Source organism: Lagopus leucura, unplaced genomic scaffold (genome assembly GCF_019238085.1).
Source record: "Lagopus leucura isolate 7727_CA_CO unplaced genomic scaffold, USGS_WTPT01 Super-Scaffold_100001, whole genome shotgun sequence".
Classification (NCBI taxonomy): Eukaryota; Metazoa; Chordata; class Aves; order Galliformes; family Phasianidae; genus Lagopus; species Lagopus leucura.
The window spans coordinates 66666234-66686686 of NW_024962262.1; the positions used below are offsets into that span (position 1 = coordinate 66666234).

The 20453-nt window shown below is 42.1% G+C and overlaps 1 protein-coding gene across 1 annotated transcript in view; it reads right to left on the reverse strand.

The window, feature by feature from the left end:
- The window catches only part of SRPX (sushi repeat containing protein X-linked), a 43994-nt gene that overhangs the window by 13832 nt on the left and 9709 nt on the right, over positions 1 to 20453 (reverse strand). Inside the window, exon 2 of the mRNA XM_042866803.1 lies at positions 4145 to 4204. Coding sequence (XP_042722737.1) covers positions 4145 to 4204 — 60 coding nt within the window. The remainder of the gene's footprint in view (positions 1 to 4144; positions 4205 to 20453) is intronic.

Genomic DNA, 20453 nt, shown 5'->3' on the forward strand with positions numbered 1-20453 from the left:
CAGTCTGTAATAGTTTGTATTCAGCGTAGAATGCCTCCAGGCCTTGTTTGCACTTTCCCAAAGGAAACTGGATTTTCCACCTACATTTTGCTGTGTCAGCCCTGGAGAAACAGAAAGAGCACTTTGAGGATGGGCATCACAGACTCATTATCAGACTATTGCCCTGTCCAACAGCGTTGAAGGGACACAACTGGAGGATTGTTTTCATCCCAGTCAGCAAGGCAATTTGGAGCAAATCATGATATTTATGCTTAAGGTGTCCTACAGATATCAAGTGCAAACGAGCACGACTGATTTCCTTCATAAAGGGCATTAAGATGTACACTTGGCAATGCAATCAGGTGGCCAACCAGAAAAGCAAATCAGCTGCTTTGGGTATTGCAAATAGCCTGAGCTTTTCTTAGAAACATTGCAGCTGTAAGTAGACAGCTGCCTGTATATTTAGAAAAAGAAAAAAAAAATGGCTAGCAGCTAACAAATGCAATTTACTGCACAAAATGAAAACTGGAAAACAGCAACAAAAATCTTGATGCAGTTTTCTGGCAGTTATGGTGGTCTACAGAAACAAAGCAAGGCTCCTAGGGAGAGGTAACACATCTTTTATCAGACCAAACAGTACTGCTAGAAATAAAAACAAAAACAGACCTGCTTTTGGATGCAGATAGCTTGAAGAGCTTAGAGGGAACATCTCTTTGATCTAAAATATTATTATTCCTACTCCAGAACTGAAAGCGATTAGAAGAAAGTCAGTGAGGCAGGCGAAGGGGGCAAGAATCTGGGTTTGGAACCACTGATATCACTGAATCAAACCCAGTGAACTTGAAAAGCTTTTGTGCCTGAACACACATCAAACAATACAACAAAGTTTTACATCAAAGCCTGTTTATTTTTAAGTGAAGGCACATACTGTTTTTCAAAGGCTAAGCAGCTACATGTAGTATTTAAGGAATATTAGGGTTGGTTAGGGCCTGGAGAGGTCATGCATCTCCCTCTTGGGACAAGATCAGCCCTGTTTTTGAAGAATTTGGAAATAGAAAAAGTTACAGGTCTCTCAGGCATCTCTTCAGGAGTTGCACTGGGGCTCTGTGCAAGCAAATGAGATTAGAGTTTTTAGGTACTAGTTCTGATGCAATGTTTTTATGCTTGGTAGACAGCTTGCACCGCTCCTTAGCGATAAGATCCAAGCCCAGATACAGGTTGGGTGGAGAATGGCTTGAAAGTAGCCCTAAGGAGAAAAAATTGGGGGTACTGGTTGATGAAAGACTCAACATGAGCTGGCAATGTGCACCTGCTGCCCAGAAGGCCAACCATGTCCTGGGTTGCATCAAGAGAAGCATGACCAGCAGATTGAGGGAGGTGGTTCTGTCCCTCTACTCTGCTCTCGTGAGACCCCACCTGGAGTACTGCATTCAGGTTTAGCATTCTGGGGCTCCCAACACAAGAAGGACATGGAGTTGTTGGAGCAGGTCCAGAGGAGTGCCATGAAGATGAAGAGAAGGTTGGAGCACCTCCCCTATGAGGACAGGCTGTGGAGAGTTGGGGCTGTACAGCCTGGAGAAGAGAAGACTCCAAGGAGACCTCATAGCAGCCTGCCAGTACCTGAAGGGGCCTACAGGAAAGCTGGGCAGGGACTTTTAAGAAGGGCTGGCAGCTACAGGATGAGTGGAAATGGCTTCAAACTGGAAGAGGGTAGACATTAGATACTAGTAATTAAGAAGACATGCTTTACTATGAAGATGATGAGACACTGGAACAGGTTGCCCAGTGAGGTAGTGGTTGCCCCAGACCTGGAGGTGTTAAAAGCCACACTGGATGGGGATTTGGGCAATCTGTTTGAGTGGCAGCTTGTCCCTGCCTATTGCAGGGGGGGTTGGAACTAGATCATCTTAAAGGTTCCTTTGAACCCAAAGCCTTCCATGATTCTGTGAATAAAATACCCTGCATTATTGCTTAGTAGTAAAATATTTCAAAGACTCAATTGTGTTTGAAGCCTCCAAAAAAAGGCAGCAAGCAGAAATGGCTGAAACCACAATGTTACAGTGTTACCTACAGTTGGGGCTACGATTTCATCCTTACAGGATTTGAGAAAAAAATGTAAAGAAGCAGGATCTCAGAGCAGTTGGCATTAGGGCAGTGATGAACACAGGAACTGCTGTATTCAAGAAGGTTTTCCTCGTAAAATATGATCCAAGGCAGCCCTGCCAAGTGGCAGGAATGAAAGCGTTTTCTAGAGCATCATTTCCCTCAGCCTCTCAGTGCTGTTTAAACACCAGTGTGTTTTCCTTCATAATCTGCATGCAAAATGCCCTGTTGCACTGAAGGGTACCCCAGAGTGGAAGGTTCGTTAGGGAAGGAGGAGAAAACTGTGAAAACACTGCGGACACAGAAAGTCTCAGCAATGTCTCTCTCTGGAAAGCTGAGCAAGCTGAAAAACATCCAGACGAAGACAAAGAGGTTTGGTAGGAGGTCAGTTCCTCCCCATAAACAGCAATGCTTTGTTTGCATATGAAAATAAGGACGAATCTGTGTTCTTGCTCACACTGCTTAGTGTGCACGGGGGCAAAGAAAAAACACAGCACTGCTTAAATATGTTAACATAAGCTAAGCAAATTTAGCTACTTCTTACTGGGAAGTTGTACTAACCAAGCGATAGGCCATAATGGAAATGCTGAACTGCACATACAAAGAGCAGCTCAGAACATGGCTCCTTAGCCTGCTTTTCCCTGCTTTGTCCTTCTCCACCCCCTTCCCTCCCACTACCAACTTAAATAAATATGCTAATGAAGAGTGAGCCTTTTCTGCTCCATGCTTTATTCTCTTACATTCACACTGTTTGATCCTCAACATTTGGCAGTGGAGTTTCCAAGCTCAGGGTAGTTTTTAGTGTCTGTATGAATGAGTCATTATGTTTCACTTACCCTCGTGACATTTTGGCTGACGTTAACATAATCCATGTTGGATCACCATAAAAAAGGAATTTATGCAGAATCCGCATTTTAACTACTTGCCTGCCCTGGCATTAATTGGCATTGATCTATCTTTATGATCTTTGGGATTCTTTTTCTAAGGGTCCACAGAGGGTTACATGTTAAAAGGCAAAGAAGAATGAGTTTACACAAATAAAGCTTTAGAGAAACATTTCTGCATGTGTTTAAAAGGAAAATTTTAGGGAGGAACAGGAGAACTTTATGAAAATAGCAATATAATCATAGCATCATTACTGTTCATAGATGTCTGCATTACCTTATGACTTACCTCTTACTTAAGGCCCACTATTTCTCCGCAAGGTATCAATAACACGAAACCAAGTCCTCTGTTTTCAAGTAATCAAAACAAGTACACAACAATTCTAACACGTTCACCCATCAGTTTACAAAAAAAGCAACACTTGCCATTTAAAGTGACAAAAAATGCCATGTTTCTGTATTGTTTGGGTTTCTGAGGAATTTGGGCAGGCGAGGGGGGCTACTGAGACAGACTTTAAGAAACTGACATAGTAATTGGAAGATTTACTAGTAACTGGCAAAAAGCTTCTCAGCCTCGCTGAGCAGCAAAATCTTCTGCAGTGTGGAAGAAAACCTGAATTTGCTTTATAAACATGCATGCCCATCCGCTCTTTCCTCCAGCTATGGTAACTGTTTTAGAATGGAAATGTTCTTTCCATTCTCATCACAGTTAGCATTACAGACAGCAAGTTAGCTTAAAATGAGAACAATTTTATGAAAAAAGTCATGAAAATCAAGTTCTCTTGCATGTTCTTCTACACATTACCATCAATGGTCGCAAGCTTTGAGTCAGCTATCATTGATGGTTTTGTTATAATGTATGAAGAATAAAGAAGAGAAGCTCCTCATAGATTTTCATGATCTTGCAAACTTGAACTTCCAAGAGCCAAGGCAGTGCAAGGGTTACTTACTCAGGTGCATAAGAGTGGAGACTGAGACTTGTCTAACTTCCATCATTTAAAAAATAATAAAAAAAAAAAGGTAAAAAGTAAACCTTGATCTCAAATCCATGGAGGGGGGAAAAAAAAGCAGTAACAACATGGAGCTGGATCTGCAAGATTTTATAATCTATGAAAAAAGAAGAAAGCTTTCTCCCAGCAACCAGCTGATCCTTATTGGCACATAAGCAAAACATTCACCTTTATATCTACTGCGTGCATATGCATCTTCATCATCTTCAAGGGGTGAAATTCCAGATCCTACAATAGAAAAATAAGGAGAAAAAAACTGCAGCAAGAAAGGAAATAAAAATTAATAAAAGAAAGCTTCGCCAAAAGACATGCAAGATTAGAATGCAATGATCTATGCAATGGCATCAGTATGGGCTTCTCTGAAGCTCAGATTCATAGCAGAACAATTTATAGTGAATCTGGAAGGGGTAAATTGATTTAATAATCAAGCGAAATAAAAATCTTTCTCACTGCTCCTAGAGCAGTGCTGTGCAATGCCTCAATGCACAATTCCAGTCACAGCTCCTCTGCTATGGAAAGCTCAGCTTCCATGATCTACTGAACAGCAGAGGAACAAGTGGAGGGACACTCCAAAGAATTCACTATAAAATGGTTCCAATAGTGTAAATGGCTGTTAAAAGCCATAAGGCCCATCAGCAGAAGTGAGAAGTGTGTAAGCCGAGAACAAGCCTCAAAATCTCTGTGATTTTCATACAAAACCAGAGCACGCGAGTTACACTCATACCAAGAACACAGTTTGGTATCAAGCAGTCTTCTGCCAAAAGACTCCACATCCAAACTGCTCAGAAACCACTGAAAATTTACTTCCTACCCTACCAACCTCTGGAAAACACACTTTGTTACTTCAGTATTTTTTGTGCAACCAATGCATCATTCCCACATCACAACTTCTTTCAGCTTCCTTCTCTCTATACATGTTTCCATCCGTGCCACTGGCTCTAAATTCCCAGTTAAAGCCACCAGCAGGAAGGCAGCACCCTTCCTCCACCCCACCAGCCAAGGCAGAGGCAATCCCTCTCCTCCTCATAGGACAGCACAAAGCAACTGTTAGGCTAAGCCAATGAGCTGAAATCCGTGGCAAATGCAGGTGCCCTGATCTACTTGCCTGCCATTTTATTCAAAACTCCAAAGAAGAAACTCAGCCTAGGATCTGCAGCTGTTCCATGGAAGAAACTTGCATGCATTGGGTCCTACTGCAAAAAGGCACTTCCCTCAACTGCAGCACTGCTTCTGAAAGCTTGGGCCACCTGAAGAAGAGACTCTGCATTGCCCATGACTCAATCTTGCCTTACTACTTGAACATCAGGCACAAGCACCCAGCACTCAGGACCAGTTTGTGGTGTTTAGCAGCACCACCTGGGAGCTGCAGGGAAGAGAAGGACAAGTGCACCCTCCTCCAGACCTAAGCCTTACACCAATACTGCAGCTATGTGAACCTTTTAGAACCCTGCATGGGAAAGAATAAAGTCATACATTCAATAAAATAAGCAAAAAAATACATTTCTTCTGATTCAAAGCTTATTGTTATCACTGGGCACTTTTCTACCAATTTGCAAAGGCTTTGAGTTCAGTTCTTATGAAGCTAATTTCTAGTTCTCCCATGAAATATGGAGTTTTATATAGCACAAACTTCTTACCACTTGAGAACTGTCTCTCTGGATTCCTTATTTTTGTTGCTGCTGTTGAATTTTTGATGTCATCTTAAAAACTTCTCAACATAAACTTCATTGCATTTGAAATTGGAGCATACGATATAAAAAGCCACGCTGGGATCCCCAAGGGCTTCATGAAAACCTTGATATGTAAAATGAAAAACCCTCTAAGCATCAATTATTCTGTCAGAAATTGGGATACTTTAGCTAATTACTTAGCTTGAGAGTTAAAAATGAAAACAGTGAGGTAACACTCTTTAAAGTTGTCCAAATTTTGCTGTGCAGTGAGTTAAGCATTTAAATATCAGTGCAAGTTAGGTTTATGTCAGCTGTTACCTAAATACCTTCCCATAGACAAAAAAAAATAATTAAATGTTTTTGAAAGTCCTCCAGTAAAAACTGGTCTTATAAAGATGTGCACTGCTCTAAAATAAGGCTCTGTCCTTCAACATTTGCCACAATGCACTGGGGATGAAAACAAATAAAATGAACTCACCCAGAAAGGTATTATTTGACAACTTCCACTTCCTGATCATTTTATTACTAGAAAGTGGTTGGGCTTCTCTACTAACAGGCAATGTTTCATTACTATTAATAATCAAAACAGACTTGGCTCATGGGAGCTGCTGAAGATTTTCCCTGCTTTCCATTTGGTGGGTCTCACTCCCATTTTTCCTGTGATGTCTTCTCACGTCGCCCAGCAGAGTGGGGCTGTGCCATGAAGAACCAGCCCCAAGCACAGAGCCCTAGGCAGATGCATCTACACCACCATACATTTACACAACAGTAGTGCTGGACCCTCACATGGTCTTCTTCATATTTATGTTGCCTGTCTCCCACCCAAGTTGTTTGACAGAGGCATCCTTACCTGGCTAAATGTGCAAAAGCAGCAGCCCACTAGCAAAGCTGGCTTACATCAGCAGGCAGCCCCTGCTTTGGCAGCCATCAGCCCTGACCAGGAGCCTAATTCCTCATTGCTACTACCCCGAGAGTGACACCAATTGCTATTTTAGCTTTTATTTAGCCTTACATACATCGTATGCACTTACATACGTTTGAAATCAACCACCAAATCAGGAAAGGGCAAAGTTTTGTTCTGTGTTCCAAGTGCCAAAACAATCACAGTATAAAAACTGGGTCTTCCCAAGGATGATAAGCAACAAGCTACTTGCTACCCTCCATCATGGGACATGTAATAGCAGAATCCTACAGAAATTGGATGTGGATTTTGTTTTGGCAGACTACAAGAAAAATCTTACAAAATAACATTTTAACATGTATCTGCTATGAAATTAATCTATGAAAGTTGATGATCCTTTTAGAAAAAGGAAAAGAGATTTCTTCAATCACAGAATGATCACTAGATGTTTGCAACCAGAGGTCACACAAGGAAGCATTCTCTTTTCTTACATTTTATTAGGGCAGAGTGTTTTAATGCAACTGCAGGCAAGCTAATAGAAAACTCCCAGTACTGTCCATCACTGACCCACCCAATAGTCTGTGCTGAATTAAAAAAAATCCATGGATATGGCTGCAAAACAGGGCAGGAGGAGTGGTAACAGTGTTCAAGCATGCTGATGGAAATAAAAATCCCTGCATAAGTAGAACTCATTAAGAGAAATTTGATCCTTCTCCAAACATTTACATTTAGGATTCAACCTGGCAAACTAATGAGATGCTCACCACACCATAGTTGCTCATTTGTACTGAGCTTCAATCTGAAAGTTTCAAGAGCAATTTTGTCTTTGTGTGTTTTGTGCCTGCTGCATTTCCTCCAAGAGTGATGATGTCTGCCTTAGAGACTTCACCAATTCCAAAAACAGTTAAACATCTCCTTAAGTGGTCTCCCAAGCCTTAAGGAGGCCACTTATTTGACCTTAAATCCACTCAAAACTGTATGCAGACATTGATGTTTGATGTCAAGCATCTGATGAGGTACTCTGCTCTTACAGTACCACAGCCTACACTCAGTGAAGGCAGCTTTCTCATGACGACTATTTCCACACACACAGCCCAGTATTTGCTCTCCTGGCTTTGGTCCACTGAAAAAGAAAGGGAGAGAAGCGGAGCATATAGCTGCATTCATGAATTAGCACGGATTCCAATGTCAGGTCCACATTTGCAAACAATACAAGGTGTATTAATTACAGACGAGCCAAACATGCACTGAGCAAAATACTATGTTCCTTGGATCTGATCACCCTCCTCTTTCCCTATTAATAAATCAGCAAAAGCTTTGAGATAAGAGTACACGGTCTGACAGTCAAGAGCAACAATCAGTTTGCAGGGTTTGCTTAGCCAAAGAAGGAAGACATGCTATCAGACAGCAGAGGGAGTTTTAAGAGAACTTCTGCTGTCTCTCTCTCAGTTTTGCTTAAGAGTTCATCTGCTTTTATATATTACTCCTTTGTGCAACCTCTTAGCAGATAGAAAGAACTGTTCCAGAAAACAAGATCCCAAATTCCACCAGATTTTTTAAGGTACACCATTTCAGCCTAAGGCAGGCATGTCCTTCTAATGGACAGGTAACTTCCACAAAAACACCTTTTGGTTACTGTACAGTAATAACCTGTAGTAGGAAAACAAACTTCTCATTCTGTTCTACCACAATACTTGCCAGAACTGGAAAAGCTATCAAGAATTGCTTAGCTGTCTTGTTTCTACAACAAACAAACAAACACCTGGCACCTTCTCCAACCTAAAGACAGGCATTTTCTCTTTGGATCATTTAACTAAAGGCCAGGCTGGATGGGGCTTTGAGCAAGCTGGTCTAGAGAGAGGTGTCCCTGTCTATAGCCCCCTGTCTATAGGAGGGTCAGAACTAGATGATCTTAAAGGTCTCTTCCAACTCAAACCTATGATTCTATTCTATGATTCTAGTTCCAACAAGTACTCCCACAAAATGGCTTAGGTTGGAAAGGACCTTAAAGATCACCTAGCTCCAAAGTTCCTGCCACGGGCTGGGATACATTCTGCTAGACCAGGTTGCCCAAAGCCTCATAAGCAATGCAAAGACTTAGAATAATAAAAATGCACAAAAAGAGAAATCAGCACAGTTTAGGTTTCTTTTAAAAAGTTAAACAGAAAAACAAGGTACCAACAAACAATATCAAAAACATTAAGGCCTACGGCTCCATATAACTATTAGTTGAGTTATTCAGCACAAGAATATGCCAAGGACACTGGGATTATCTGCATGGGCAAAGGGAACGAAGCCTTGTGCCCCCACTGTCTGATATCACTGATTACACGAGTGGCTCCATGTGGGCAGACTTAGTGATGCACATAAGAATGTTCGCCCACGAGGCAGATACTGCATACACAGGTGTGTACAGGAACAGCATTTGATGTCCTATTCTGTTACAAATCCTGTATAATTGACAAAAGGAAGGAATGTGGGCTGTAAGAGGCAGATTAGCCAGGCAAAGTTGTTTTTCCCATGACTAATAAGCAAATTTCTCAACTTTTGACTTTGATTAATTGAAAATATGCTACAGACTGCAACAGTCTTCTTCATGAAACAAACACAAGCTTTTTAAATGTTTACTTCCCTGAGACATACAAGCTCAGTCACTGAAGTACAAGAGGTTACCACGCACTATAGGAAGGGCTTTATTCAGAACAGAGCTATATACTCCTCCCTTGTTTAGTACTAGGCAAGTTGAAACTTACAGTCCTGCCCATTAGTAACAGCTCAGATGTTTTCAAGAAATACTATCTTGCCACTTTCCACCATGGAGTTTCTAAAGCTTTTTACCCCCCCCTCCCTTTATCACAATCTTTTGTTTAAGGTTTACAAAGATGACCTAAAATTCACATAAAAGCCAGCAGCTAAAATCAACATGCCAGTTGTAGCTTTATGTTCTACTCAACCTTGAAGTCTTAAACATAGCACCACTTCACTTAAATATGTAGTTCAGAAAAGATCAGTGCCTTTCAAATTTTGGAACGCTGCTGGGAAATGCAAAACAAACAAACAAAAAAACCAACCCTAAAAATACAGTGCTAAGGCCAATTTCCAGCATCAGTTGTAATGCAGTTACGTTGCATGCAGAGAAACAGAGCTAGATAAATGAGCCTAGGTAGCCTCTTGTCTGGTGTGCAGACAAGAGCAATACTTGTTACTGGGAGGAAAGAAGAGGGTCATTCCACGTGTTCTCTATTCTTCTTCAAAACAGGACAGTGATTGGGAATTCATTCATAACCTTCACATAAGAGAGCTTCATTTTGCGTGTAATAACACTTGCACTCACTTTATGATGGTAGCAAAGATGGAAAGCTGGTTTCTTAATCTCATCCTTTACTGGCTGAATTTAATTTTCCAGCTCTGCAAGGCTCATATGTAGATGTTATCAGCTTCAGAGGCATTTCAGTATTTGTTTAAAAGCCGACTGCACAGTCAAGTGTGCTGCAGCATCTGGTCTGTAAGGCATAAAAAAATCCCCCACAACAAATGTAAACTTTATTTTGACACAGGCATCAAAGCACAATACATAGCAGCAGAAGTGTCAGCTGATTCAACAGATACTGACTAGCACTGAACCTTCCTACAGGTGGCTTGATACAGACTGCTCCTTTTAAGCAGTCTTCAAGATCCTCTTTCCTCAGAGGATGTTCCTATTGGCCGCATCACTTTTCATTCTCCTGTCTGACTCAGTCAGTAGACTTAAGTATCTTTGCAATGCAGACAAAAGCATAGAAACCCAGCAATCCTGCATTCAGCAAGAGCTGTGACTAAATGAGAAGTTGGATCCTCAGAGAACATCAGTATATTCCTGAAATCAAATGCAGCTCAATTATCCAGACCAAGTTAACAGGTTTTCCACTAATTCTACATGTTTTAGCCTGGATGTTCCAGAGATGTCTAGCAACTTCCCTGCCTGTACTTACAAAAATACACACATGGATAGCTCAGACCTGAGCTCCCATGCACACCCACAAGCCACTTGCAAGTTTCTTGCAGGTGTAAGCTCTTTAAGGCACAGAAAGCAAACTCATATCAAGAAGCTGCCCTCAGGGCTATATATTTCCCTACTGGTTAAGATGCAAACACCATGTTTTAAAGTACAGGTTTCAACTTGCTTCAACAGACATGCCTCCTATAGGATTCCATCAAAGTACAGCTCTTTCAAAGAATTACAGCCCAATTGAAATGCAGAACAGAAAGCCTCATAATTAGCAAGTTCAAAAGAGGTCACTGATGTCTGAAGTTTGTGAGCCAGCAGTAGCTTGTGCCTTGTGGAATAAAACCACCCAATTACTCAGAAATCATGAATCTGATTAGGAAAATGCAGGCACAGGTTGTCTTCCCAGAAGACAATCTCTTTCCTCTTTCCTTGCCATCTGTGACTATGTGACTATAAAGAAACTGCAGCTGACAGCAAGAACTACAGGTGTTTCAGAATATGTTTCAGAATTCAGATGAATTTCACATGTTGAGAGAACTACTCCTGTACACAGTCAGCTAACAAGATAGAGCTGGCAAACACTGTGTGACACAATACTACTAGCATAATCTCCCACTTATTTCAATGAAATCACATACTCAGAATAAGGCAGGCTATGTCCATACCCTTTACTCTCACAAAAGTTGCTGGTGAGATGGAAAGAGCATGGATGCAGAAGTTAGTGCTTAACCAAGAAATGCTCTTGAAAATAACATTAAACTTCATTCCCATTTACGTACATACGTCAATATCTTAGATACAGCAAATCCAAAGCAGAACACTTTCCACCACTGCTTTGTGTTATTTCTCTCCTCCCTGCAGGCTGGCAATAGGAGTGGAAGTTGTTCAGGTGGCTCTGAGCCAACCCAGGCAGAAGGCCGTTAACACAGCGGTCAAGGAAAAGCTGGCAGACTTCACAAGAGGCTACAGACTCCCCTGCCAACACATGTGCGCAGCCCAGGGAATTTAATGCAGCCAGAGGCTGCTCCCTGCTATCGAGCCTCACTGCAAATGTATAACCACAGGTTTAATGTCAGGACGAGGAAGGCACACCACTTATGATATACATCACATTGTGCTTAATATAGACTTGTAAAATATAAGAACTAGATAAAATAGCTTCTGCTATTGAAATAAAGTGTTGATTTCTGTTAAAAAAAAATATATCTAAACAGGCTAATAAAGACATACTTGGGAGCTGACATTGGTATGTCTGCAACAGAAGTATCACTCATCTTACGCTGTGCTTCATTTCCTTCCACATGGACCACATTCCCTTGATTGCTGAGCAGCACAGTCCACAAGGTACCACAATGATTCATCAAACACATGGGCAGTGGGGGTCAAGCCAGGAGCTTGTCTCAAAGAGAAAACTCAGAATGTTATGTACATGAACATCGTGAAATGCTGATTTTCAGACTGAATGGTCAGGTTTTATTTAGTCTGTTTAATCTGGCAACGAGTCCAAAAACACTGAAATATCTAGGTGCAAGAATGAGGAAGAAGTCAGTTTCAGTGGTTTTTTTTTTTTAAATAAGCTGTCAAGAGAAGACCCAAGAGCATATGCCCTTTCCTTTTACAAGGTTCCATCTGATGGCAATCTTGCTAGAAAGCTGAAATACAGCAAAACAAAATAAAAACCCAAAAGAGACGTATGAACAAAACAAGTCCTTGAATATTTAGAATGGCAACATATCATGCCAGCAGGAAGCCAAAAGGGAGAGAATGGAGAAAAACGTTATTTTTATTCAGTCTACAAGGAACTTCAAGTTCCATTTTTGCTTAAGGAACTCATCAATAAATAATACTAGAAAAATAAAGATAGCATCTCTCTTCCTGATCAGGAACAGTCACAATATCACAAACTGCTAGCAAAAAGAGGAAAAAATGCACCATGAGCCCTGAAACATAGCTCAGTTCAAATGAACAAAATGTACATTCCTTAACCTATATATTTAAGAAGAGTCAACACCCTCCATTACAGCTATGTGATATAGAGCTAACGTATATTATTATGCAGCATGAAGCTATTTGAGATTCTGAGCACACAGAGACTCTAAGCCTAAGTCTAAGAGTGTAAGTATAACAGAAAGGCAAAGAATTCATTATTTGCAGCAATTACAGAGTTGTGCATGGAAAATATAGACAGCTCTTGATACAGAAAAATTCACACTGTCTGACAAAATAAAAGAGGAGGCTCTCTGTCCATATGCTGTTTGTGGTCTGGACATGGACAAGTACTGCTCATTTCTTTGTTGCTCTCATATATGCCTACAGCTCAACCCAGATTCTGCCCCATCCTGGCAAGAATCAGCTCACCTCCATCATTTACAGCTTTGATGCTGCTCAAACAGACTGCAATAACATAACCTAAGCACAAAGTTACTGGCAACGAAGGAAACTCCAGCTGTTTTATATCCCTGCAGCATGCCTTCACCCATCCTGTTTTCTACACTGGCTTGTCACAGCAATTTTACTCTTTACATATGTGTGGCCCTGTTTTCCACAGAGGTTTCATAGCTTGATTGAGAACTTCTCATCTCCATCCTACTAGCAGACCCTTGTCTTCTGCCAGAACTTCAGAGACTGGTACTGCCTACAGATAGCCATGACCAGTGGCATGAGATCAGATGCGCACGTATAAGTCATCTTCCAAGAGCTGGGCCGGCCGGAGCCCCATAGGACATTCAAAGGACTGCCTACTCAGGTCAACAGCCACCCTCAAGCAACAGCTGCTTGACATGAGCCAGCAGTGTGCTTACAGCCCAGAAGGTCAATCGTATCGTGGGCTGCATCAAAAGAGGGGTGGCCAGCAGGGAGGGACAGAGACTCTAAGAGTCTCTGTCTTAGGGAGGAGACTGCTTCTCTCTGCTCTACTCTCACCTGGAATACTGCCTCTGAGGCTCCCAGCATAAGAAAGACTGAGAGCTGCTGGAGCAGGTCCAGAGGACTGGAGCACATCTCCTACAAAGAGGCTGAATAACTCTGGTTCCCTCAGCCTGGAAAAAAGAAGGCTCTGGGGAGACCACACTGCTACCTTCCAGTACTTCAGGGAAGCTTATGCACAGGAGGGAGACTGACTTCTTACGTGGTCTGATACTTATAGGACAAGAGGGAACAGCTTTGAATTAAAAGGGGAGAGATGTAGGTGAGATATTAGGAAGAAATTCTTTCCCCATAGGGCGGTGAGGCGCTGGCACAGCTGCCCAGAGAAGCTGTGGTGCCCCATCCGTGGAGGCGCTCAAGGCCAGGTTGGATGGGGCCCTGGACAGCCTGAGCTGGTGGGGGGCAGCCCTGCCCACAGTAGGGGATGGTAACTAGCTAGGCTTTAAGGTCCCTTCCAACCGAGCCATTCTATGATTTTATGACTAGTCTGTCTCTAAGCTATCTGAAAGGGTGAAGAACTATGTCAGACTTTGGACGATAACCTGATGGCAGGGAACTTCCCAACATGACCATCATATTCTCCATCATATTCTAAAAGTCATGGCTGGCAGGTGAGGTCCCGGATGACTGGAGGAAGGGTCACATCACTCCCATTTACAAGAAAGGGAGCAAGGAGGACCCCAGGCTGCTGAGTCTCACCTCTGTGCCTGGGAAGATCATGGAACAGATCCTCCTGGACTACATGCTTGATCACATGAGGAATGAATGTGTGATCCGAGACAGCCAGCTTCAGCAGGGGAAGGTCATGTTTAACCAATCTGGTGGCCTTCTATGATGGAGTGACAGCACTGGTGGACAAGGGAAAGTGACCAATGTCATTTACCTGGACTTGAGCAAGGCCTTTGATGTGGTCCCCCACCACATCCTTATCTCCAAATTGGAGGGATATGGATTTGATGGGTGGACCACTCGATGGATAAGAAACTGGTTGAAAGGCTGCAGACAGAGGGACAGAGGGTGGTCATCAATGGCTCTATGTTCTGGTGGAGGCCGGTAACTAGCGGCGACCCCCCAGGGGTCTGTCTTGGGACCAGTGCTCTTTAACATCTTTATCAATGACATCAACGCTGGAATTGAGTGCACCCTCAGCAAGTTGGCTGAAAACACCAAGCTGAGTGGTACAGTTGACACGGTGGAAGGAAGGGATGCCAAAGAGGCAGCCAAAAGGAGAGCCAATAACACCCTGGGATGCATCAGGGCCAGCACTGCCAGCCAGAGAGGAAAGGAGTTGTCTCAATCTGCTCTGTGCTGTGTGGTTGAGCACAATACAGGAAGCATATTAAAACTATCAGAGAGCATCCAAAGAAGGGCTATAGAATTGGGTAAAGGTCTAGAGTGGAAGATACATGAGGAGAGGCCGAAGCTAAGCTCCTCAGTTTGTTCAGTGCAGAGCAAAGGAGCTGACTGGAGGCCTCATAGCAGCTGCAGCACCTCACAGGGAACAGAGGAGCAGCGCTGAGCTCTGCTCTCTGGTGACAGCCACAGGGCCCTTACAATTCAGGATATTCTATGAAATAAAAATTTATAATGAATAAAGCCCATATTAGTCATAAAGCTCTATAGAAACAAAAATGACAGTCTTCTTCCCAGGATGAAGCACAAGGAGACAGAGTACACTGCGGGCAGGTGCACCACCACATACATTAGGAGCTGAAATCTAGAAATCATAATCATAGAATCATAGAATAGCCTGGGTTGAAAAGGACCTCAAAGATCATCTAGTTTCAACCCCCCTGTTATATGCAGGGTCACCAACCACCAGACCAGGCTGCCCAGAGCCACATCCAGCCTGGCCTTGAATGCCTCCAGGGATGGGGCATCCACAGCCTCCTTGGGCAACCTTGGACTTTGAGGAGGCAAAAAATACTACCACATGTATATATATATACATATACATATATATATACATATATATGTATTTAACTTTTAAGATCCAGAGAAATAATATCTGTGAGTATATTTCAATATGCTCTTTTTTCCTTATATTAAAATATTCTATGGCATAGAGTGGACTTTGGGATAACTTTACAAAGGAACTGATTGAAAACTAAGTTTGATCTATTCTGAACTGGTGACAGATGAAATAAATTTTATTCACTTTTAATGCAGACAGTGGAAACTGGCACACCTCAATATCTAATCTTTAATAGTATCGCAATAGGTACGCTGCTTTTTTTCTCTTCTATCTGCAATTCACATAAATAACGTGAATGTTGTTTGGAAGTTCTGCCATTTTACAAATATTTTTCACATTTTACATGGAGTCTAAAAGCAAACAAAGACAAATCCCAGTTTTAACCATCAGACAGTAATCCTGATACTTGAAAGCTAACATCAGGGACTATCTATATTCCATATGAAAGTCTTTGCAAGACCCCAGGAAACAATAGGAGAGTGGAAAAATGTGAAGTTACTGACTCAAGTTCTTGTCTGTGATCTCATCTAACTCCTTTACAACTGGAGTCCTGCTGTGTCTGAAAGCAACACAGAGCTACTGTATATTCTGTGCTTGCACTGAGCTCCTTTGAAGACTTCCCCTGCACAACTTCTCTTTATCTTCTCTGCTTAAGTCACCACTTCAGAAAAACACATATATAATATATATAGTGTAACTTTAAAAAAATATCTATGTAATGATCAAATATACACATATATATATGCACACGCACACACACACACACACACACACATATAACTGGTTCAAGCAGAACTTCCTGGCTTTAATTGTTAGCTTGCATTGTCTCACTTCCTATGCATAAATGCAACTATAGTACAGAAGTCTATCACAGTTTACTTTAAGTTCCAACTCCATGCGAGTGAATTCCTTTTCAGAGAAATATGAAGTATAAACATTGGTTTACAAAATTCATGCTCTAGATGATGCTATTTAATCCATGGCACATACAAACAGATGAAAGCATTAAGAGCGCTTGGTATTAATACTGCAGGACCCCTCAGAAGGGAAAGAGACTTCTAGGGACTCCAGGACTTCCCATTTTTTGCTATTGCTTAGCAAAGGTAACATGCAAGCAAAACCACAGGCATTGCACTAGAGAGCAAGAGCTGAAGAAATGACTAAGGGCCATGTATGGCAGAGACCAGGTCAAAAACCAAGTAAAGAAGATGGAAAAATAGATGGAACTCAGAAAGAAAAAACAACAAAAAGCAACCAACCAGGTACAGAGGTACTTAAAATTTAATAGCAAACTAATCATCACTAGAAACAAAAAAAAGTAACTGCTGTCAAAACGCAGAAGGTAGGAATTTAATTTCACCCTGAAGACTAGTATTAAAAATTGCTTCAAAGCAAACAGTACTTAACATGGAGTTCACAGCCAAAAGCACAGAAGTCGTATAAACCAACTGGTGAGAACTGGCTTGCTCATTTTGTTTAAATTAATGAATGTTAATTATATCCTAAGGGACATTCAGAAGAGTTTGCTACAGCCAGAATATATAATGCAGATTTTAAAGGAACATTTGAGATGCTCCCACCAAACTTTAACTCATTTTTCATTAATATTCGTTTCAGTGGGAATTCCCAATTGAGAAGATTCTCCACGTTCTCACTCACATTGCTAAGGAGAAGACAAATGTGTTTCTTTCTGAAATTGCTTGCCATGGCCATCTGTGAGAATATGGATGAGGAGATCTCAGTTTCACTAATGATATACACCACAGAAGTCACAAGAGTATTATAAAAATACCAATAGTGTACTGATGGCTTTGGATACAGCAGGCTTTGATCAATCGGTGATTCTTTTAAATTATATCTGCTGGAATTACATGACTTATGAGAAACATTAGCTTTATATTAGAAATATACAGAGAGCAATTTACAGCCAAAGTCAATGCTTGGAAAACCTGCATCTTCAAATGCCCCATGCTAGATAAATCAGCCAACATAAAATACATTTCCTCAATCTCTGGAACCCTAATTGCTGGTTTAATACAAAGGAGAAACCTGGAAATACCAATATAATCAGTTAAACAAGTGCAAGACCTCAATGCACCACAGCCAAATTCCAGAATTTACGCCCTACTTCTTCACACGTGGCAGAAAAGGGCAGTGAAAACTCACTGCAACTACCAGAAACAGTAAAGATATCCAGAGCAGTTAGAAAGGGACTGTTAAGAGCAAACTTAGTGTGGAGAAATGTGTACAAAGCCAATCCATATGTTTTTCAAAAGGCATGCACTTGAAAAGAAAATGGAAAATTATTTTTTCCCAGTCCTTCCAGTAGATGCTGTGGACTTCTCATCCTCTCTTCATAACCACGTCACACCTTCAGCAGCAACCTGGAATCCTTTTATTAAAGGGAGGCTGACATCTACTATTAATGAGCAAAGTCTGGCAGGAATGACCAACTCCAGCAAGCAAATAGGTAAACAGCTTCAAATTACTGAGTTCACTTAATTAGGATATTGTCCTTTTACAGCTACTTCTACCAATCTCAGCTGCCAACAGTACAGAAAAACTGCTCAAGCTCCATAAACATCCTGAAGACAGCAACTAGAGGCTCTTAGAAAGAAGAAGTCAAACTCAGAGCAAAAGAGATGTTTTTATATGACAGGTTTACAGCTTTGTTTGAATTCTAGTCATATCACTCACTTTTCTTCTCTGAGCATCAAAATATTTCACTGCTTCATTAAAAAGGGGTCATATACCAAAGATCAGACCTTTCTACCTCATAAAGACAGTATAAAACTCTACCATATTTCACACTTAGAGAAACATCAACGCTTGAAACACTCTGTTGTGACATTTCTGGTCTTGTTAAAGTCAGACAGACAATCTAGTTGTTTCTCACACAGGCCTGACATGTCTGCAAAAAGGGAGCACGTAACACACTAGACAAAAAAAATCCACTAAAAAAAAAAAAAGCACAATGCAAGTAAAAATTCTCACAGAAAAGGAAATAATCATTTCAATTACTATTAAGAATTAATACATCTTATACATCTTAAATGAGATGGGACTCAACTCAAAATCCAGCTGGAGGTTAGAGACCAAAGACACCTCCCATTCCCCGTAACGCTCACACCAGCCTGCAACCCTGCCAGGTCCCTTTGCTCCATCTGGGAGCTGACCTTCCCCACAGCCCCTGTGTCACAGTGGGCCCCACTCACCATCCTAGCTCTGCTCAGTACCTGGGGACAGGGGGTGCAGCCACTTGAGTAAGCCTTGCCCCTCTGCCAGCCACTGTTGCACAAGTTCCAGCAGAAGGTGAGGAGTCACACGAGCTACATCCTGCACTCGCTCCTTTGCCCCTTGGCACTAAGTGGCTCTCTGGCATCTTTTGCTTGCAAAGCAACCAGTTCCATAGCAGCCTGCCATGTGCCAACATCTGCCAATGTGAAACTGGGTGAATGCCTCAAGCATGATGTGACAGAAAAGTACTGTTTCACAAAAGCCGTAATCCAGCTGGTTTCCCAGAAAGGAAAGAAGCTACATTGGGAAAATGAAAATACATTAGGAGTAAGTTTCAACCATCTCAAGAGAACCTAACCCTTGCTTTCCCAGCAAGAACTATTAGAAGGACCATCCCATCAGCAAGTGCCTCTATGTAATATGTGCTCCAGACTTCAATAGTCTTCATGAGACTGTTACAGGGCCAAAATATACGCATGGCAGATGTCTGAGAACTACAAGCCTGGAGGACATGCAGTCCTGTATGAACTTGCAAACTGCAGCGTGGTGGAGCCTGCCAAGTCTTTCTTCTCCCCTGTTCGTACACAGAGCATCTCACTGATACGGCAGTGATTCCTCACAACACTTACCTCAGGAGAAACTACAAGTGACTTATATAGCGTGGTTTTAAAAGAACCATTCAAGCAAATATAAACCATAATGTAAGTTATAAAAGTTACTCGATCACGCCCTGGTTGAGTTCATGATCTTGAGGGATGTGGGCCCGGCAAAGAGTGGTGTCAGGACCCTGAACTTTGGAAGAGCGAACTTCAAGCTGTTCAATGGACTGTGGGCTGAGATCCCTTGGGATGCTACCTTTAAAAACAAAGATGTTGAGGACAGCTGGCTACTACTCAAGGATGCCTTCCTGAGAGCACAAGAGCTCTCCGTCCCTCTGAATAAGAAAGCAGACAGAGGAGGTAGGAAACTGGCGTGGCTCAGCGAGGACCTGCTGGGCATGCTGAGGGTGAAAAAAGGAGTGCAGAAGCTCACGAAACAAGGGCATGTCACCTGGGAAGAATATAGGGATGCCGTCTGGACTTGCAGACGAGGGATAAGGAAAGCCAAGGCACAGGCAGAACTGAACTTGGTGAAGGACGTCAAAAACAATAGGAATACATTCTACAGCTACATTGGCCAGAACAGACAGGCCAAAGCAAGTGTACCTCCTTCGATAAACATAAAAGGAAAACTGGCTTCAACGGACGAAGAGAAGGCTGAGGTACCGAACGAATTCTTTGCATCAGTCTTCGCGGGCGGCCAGGATTCCAGTACTTCTCACGTCCCTGAGCCCTGCATCCCTAAACTTCTAAGTGGGGAACGAGGCGGTAAATCCCCCACCACTGCTGTAAGGGCAGAGCAAGTCTGAGACCGCCTCATGAGACTGAATGCGTACAAGTCTATGGTGCCAGATGGCGTGCATCCCAGGGTTCTGAAGGAGCTGGCTGAGATGGGAGAGTTGGCATGGATGGACATAGGAAAGGACGACTGATGTCATTTACCTGGACTTGAGCAAGGCCTTTGACATGGTCCCCCACCACATCCTTATCTCCAAATTGGAGGAATATGGATTTGATGGGTGGACCACTCAATGGATAAGAAATTTGTTAAAAGGCCGCAGACAGAACCATTAATCACCATCCTCTATGTCCACGTGGAGGCCAGTAATGAGCAGCGTCCCCCAGATCCCCCCAGCTGTCCTGGAATTAATGCTCTTTAACATCTTTATCAATGACATCAAC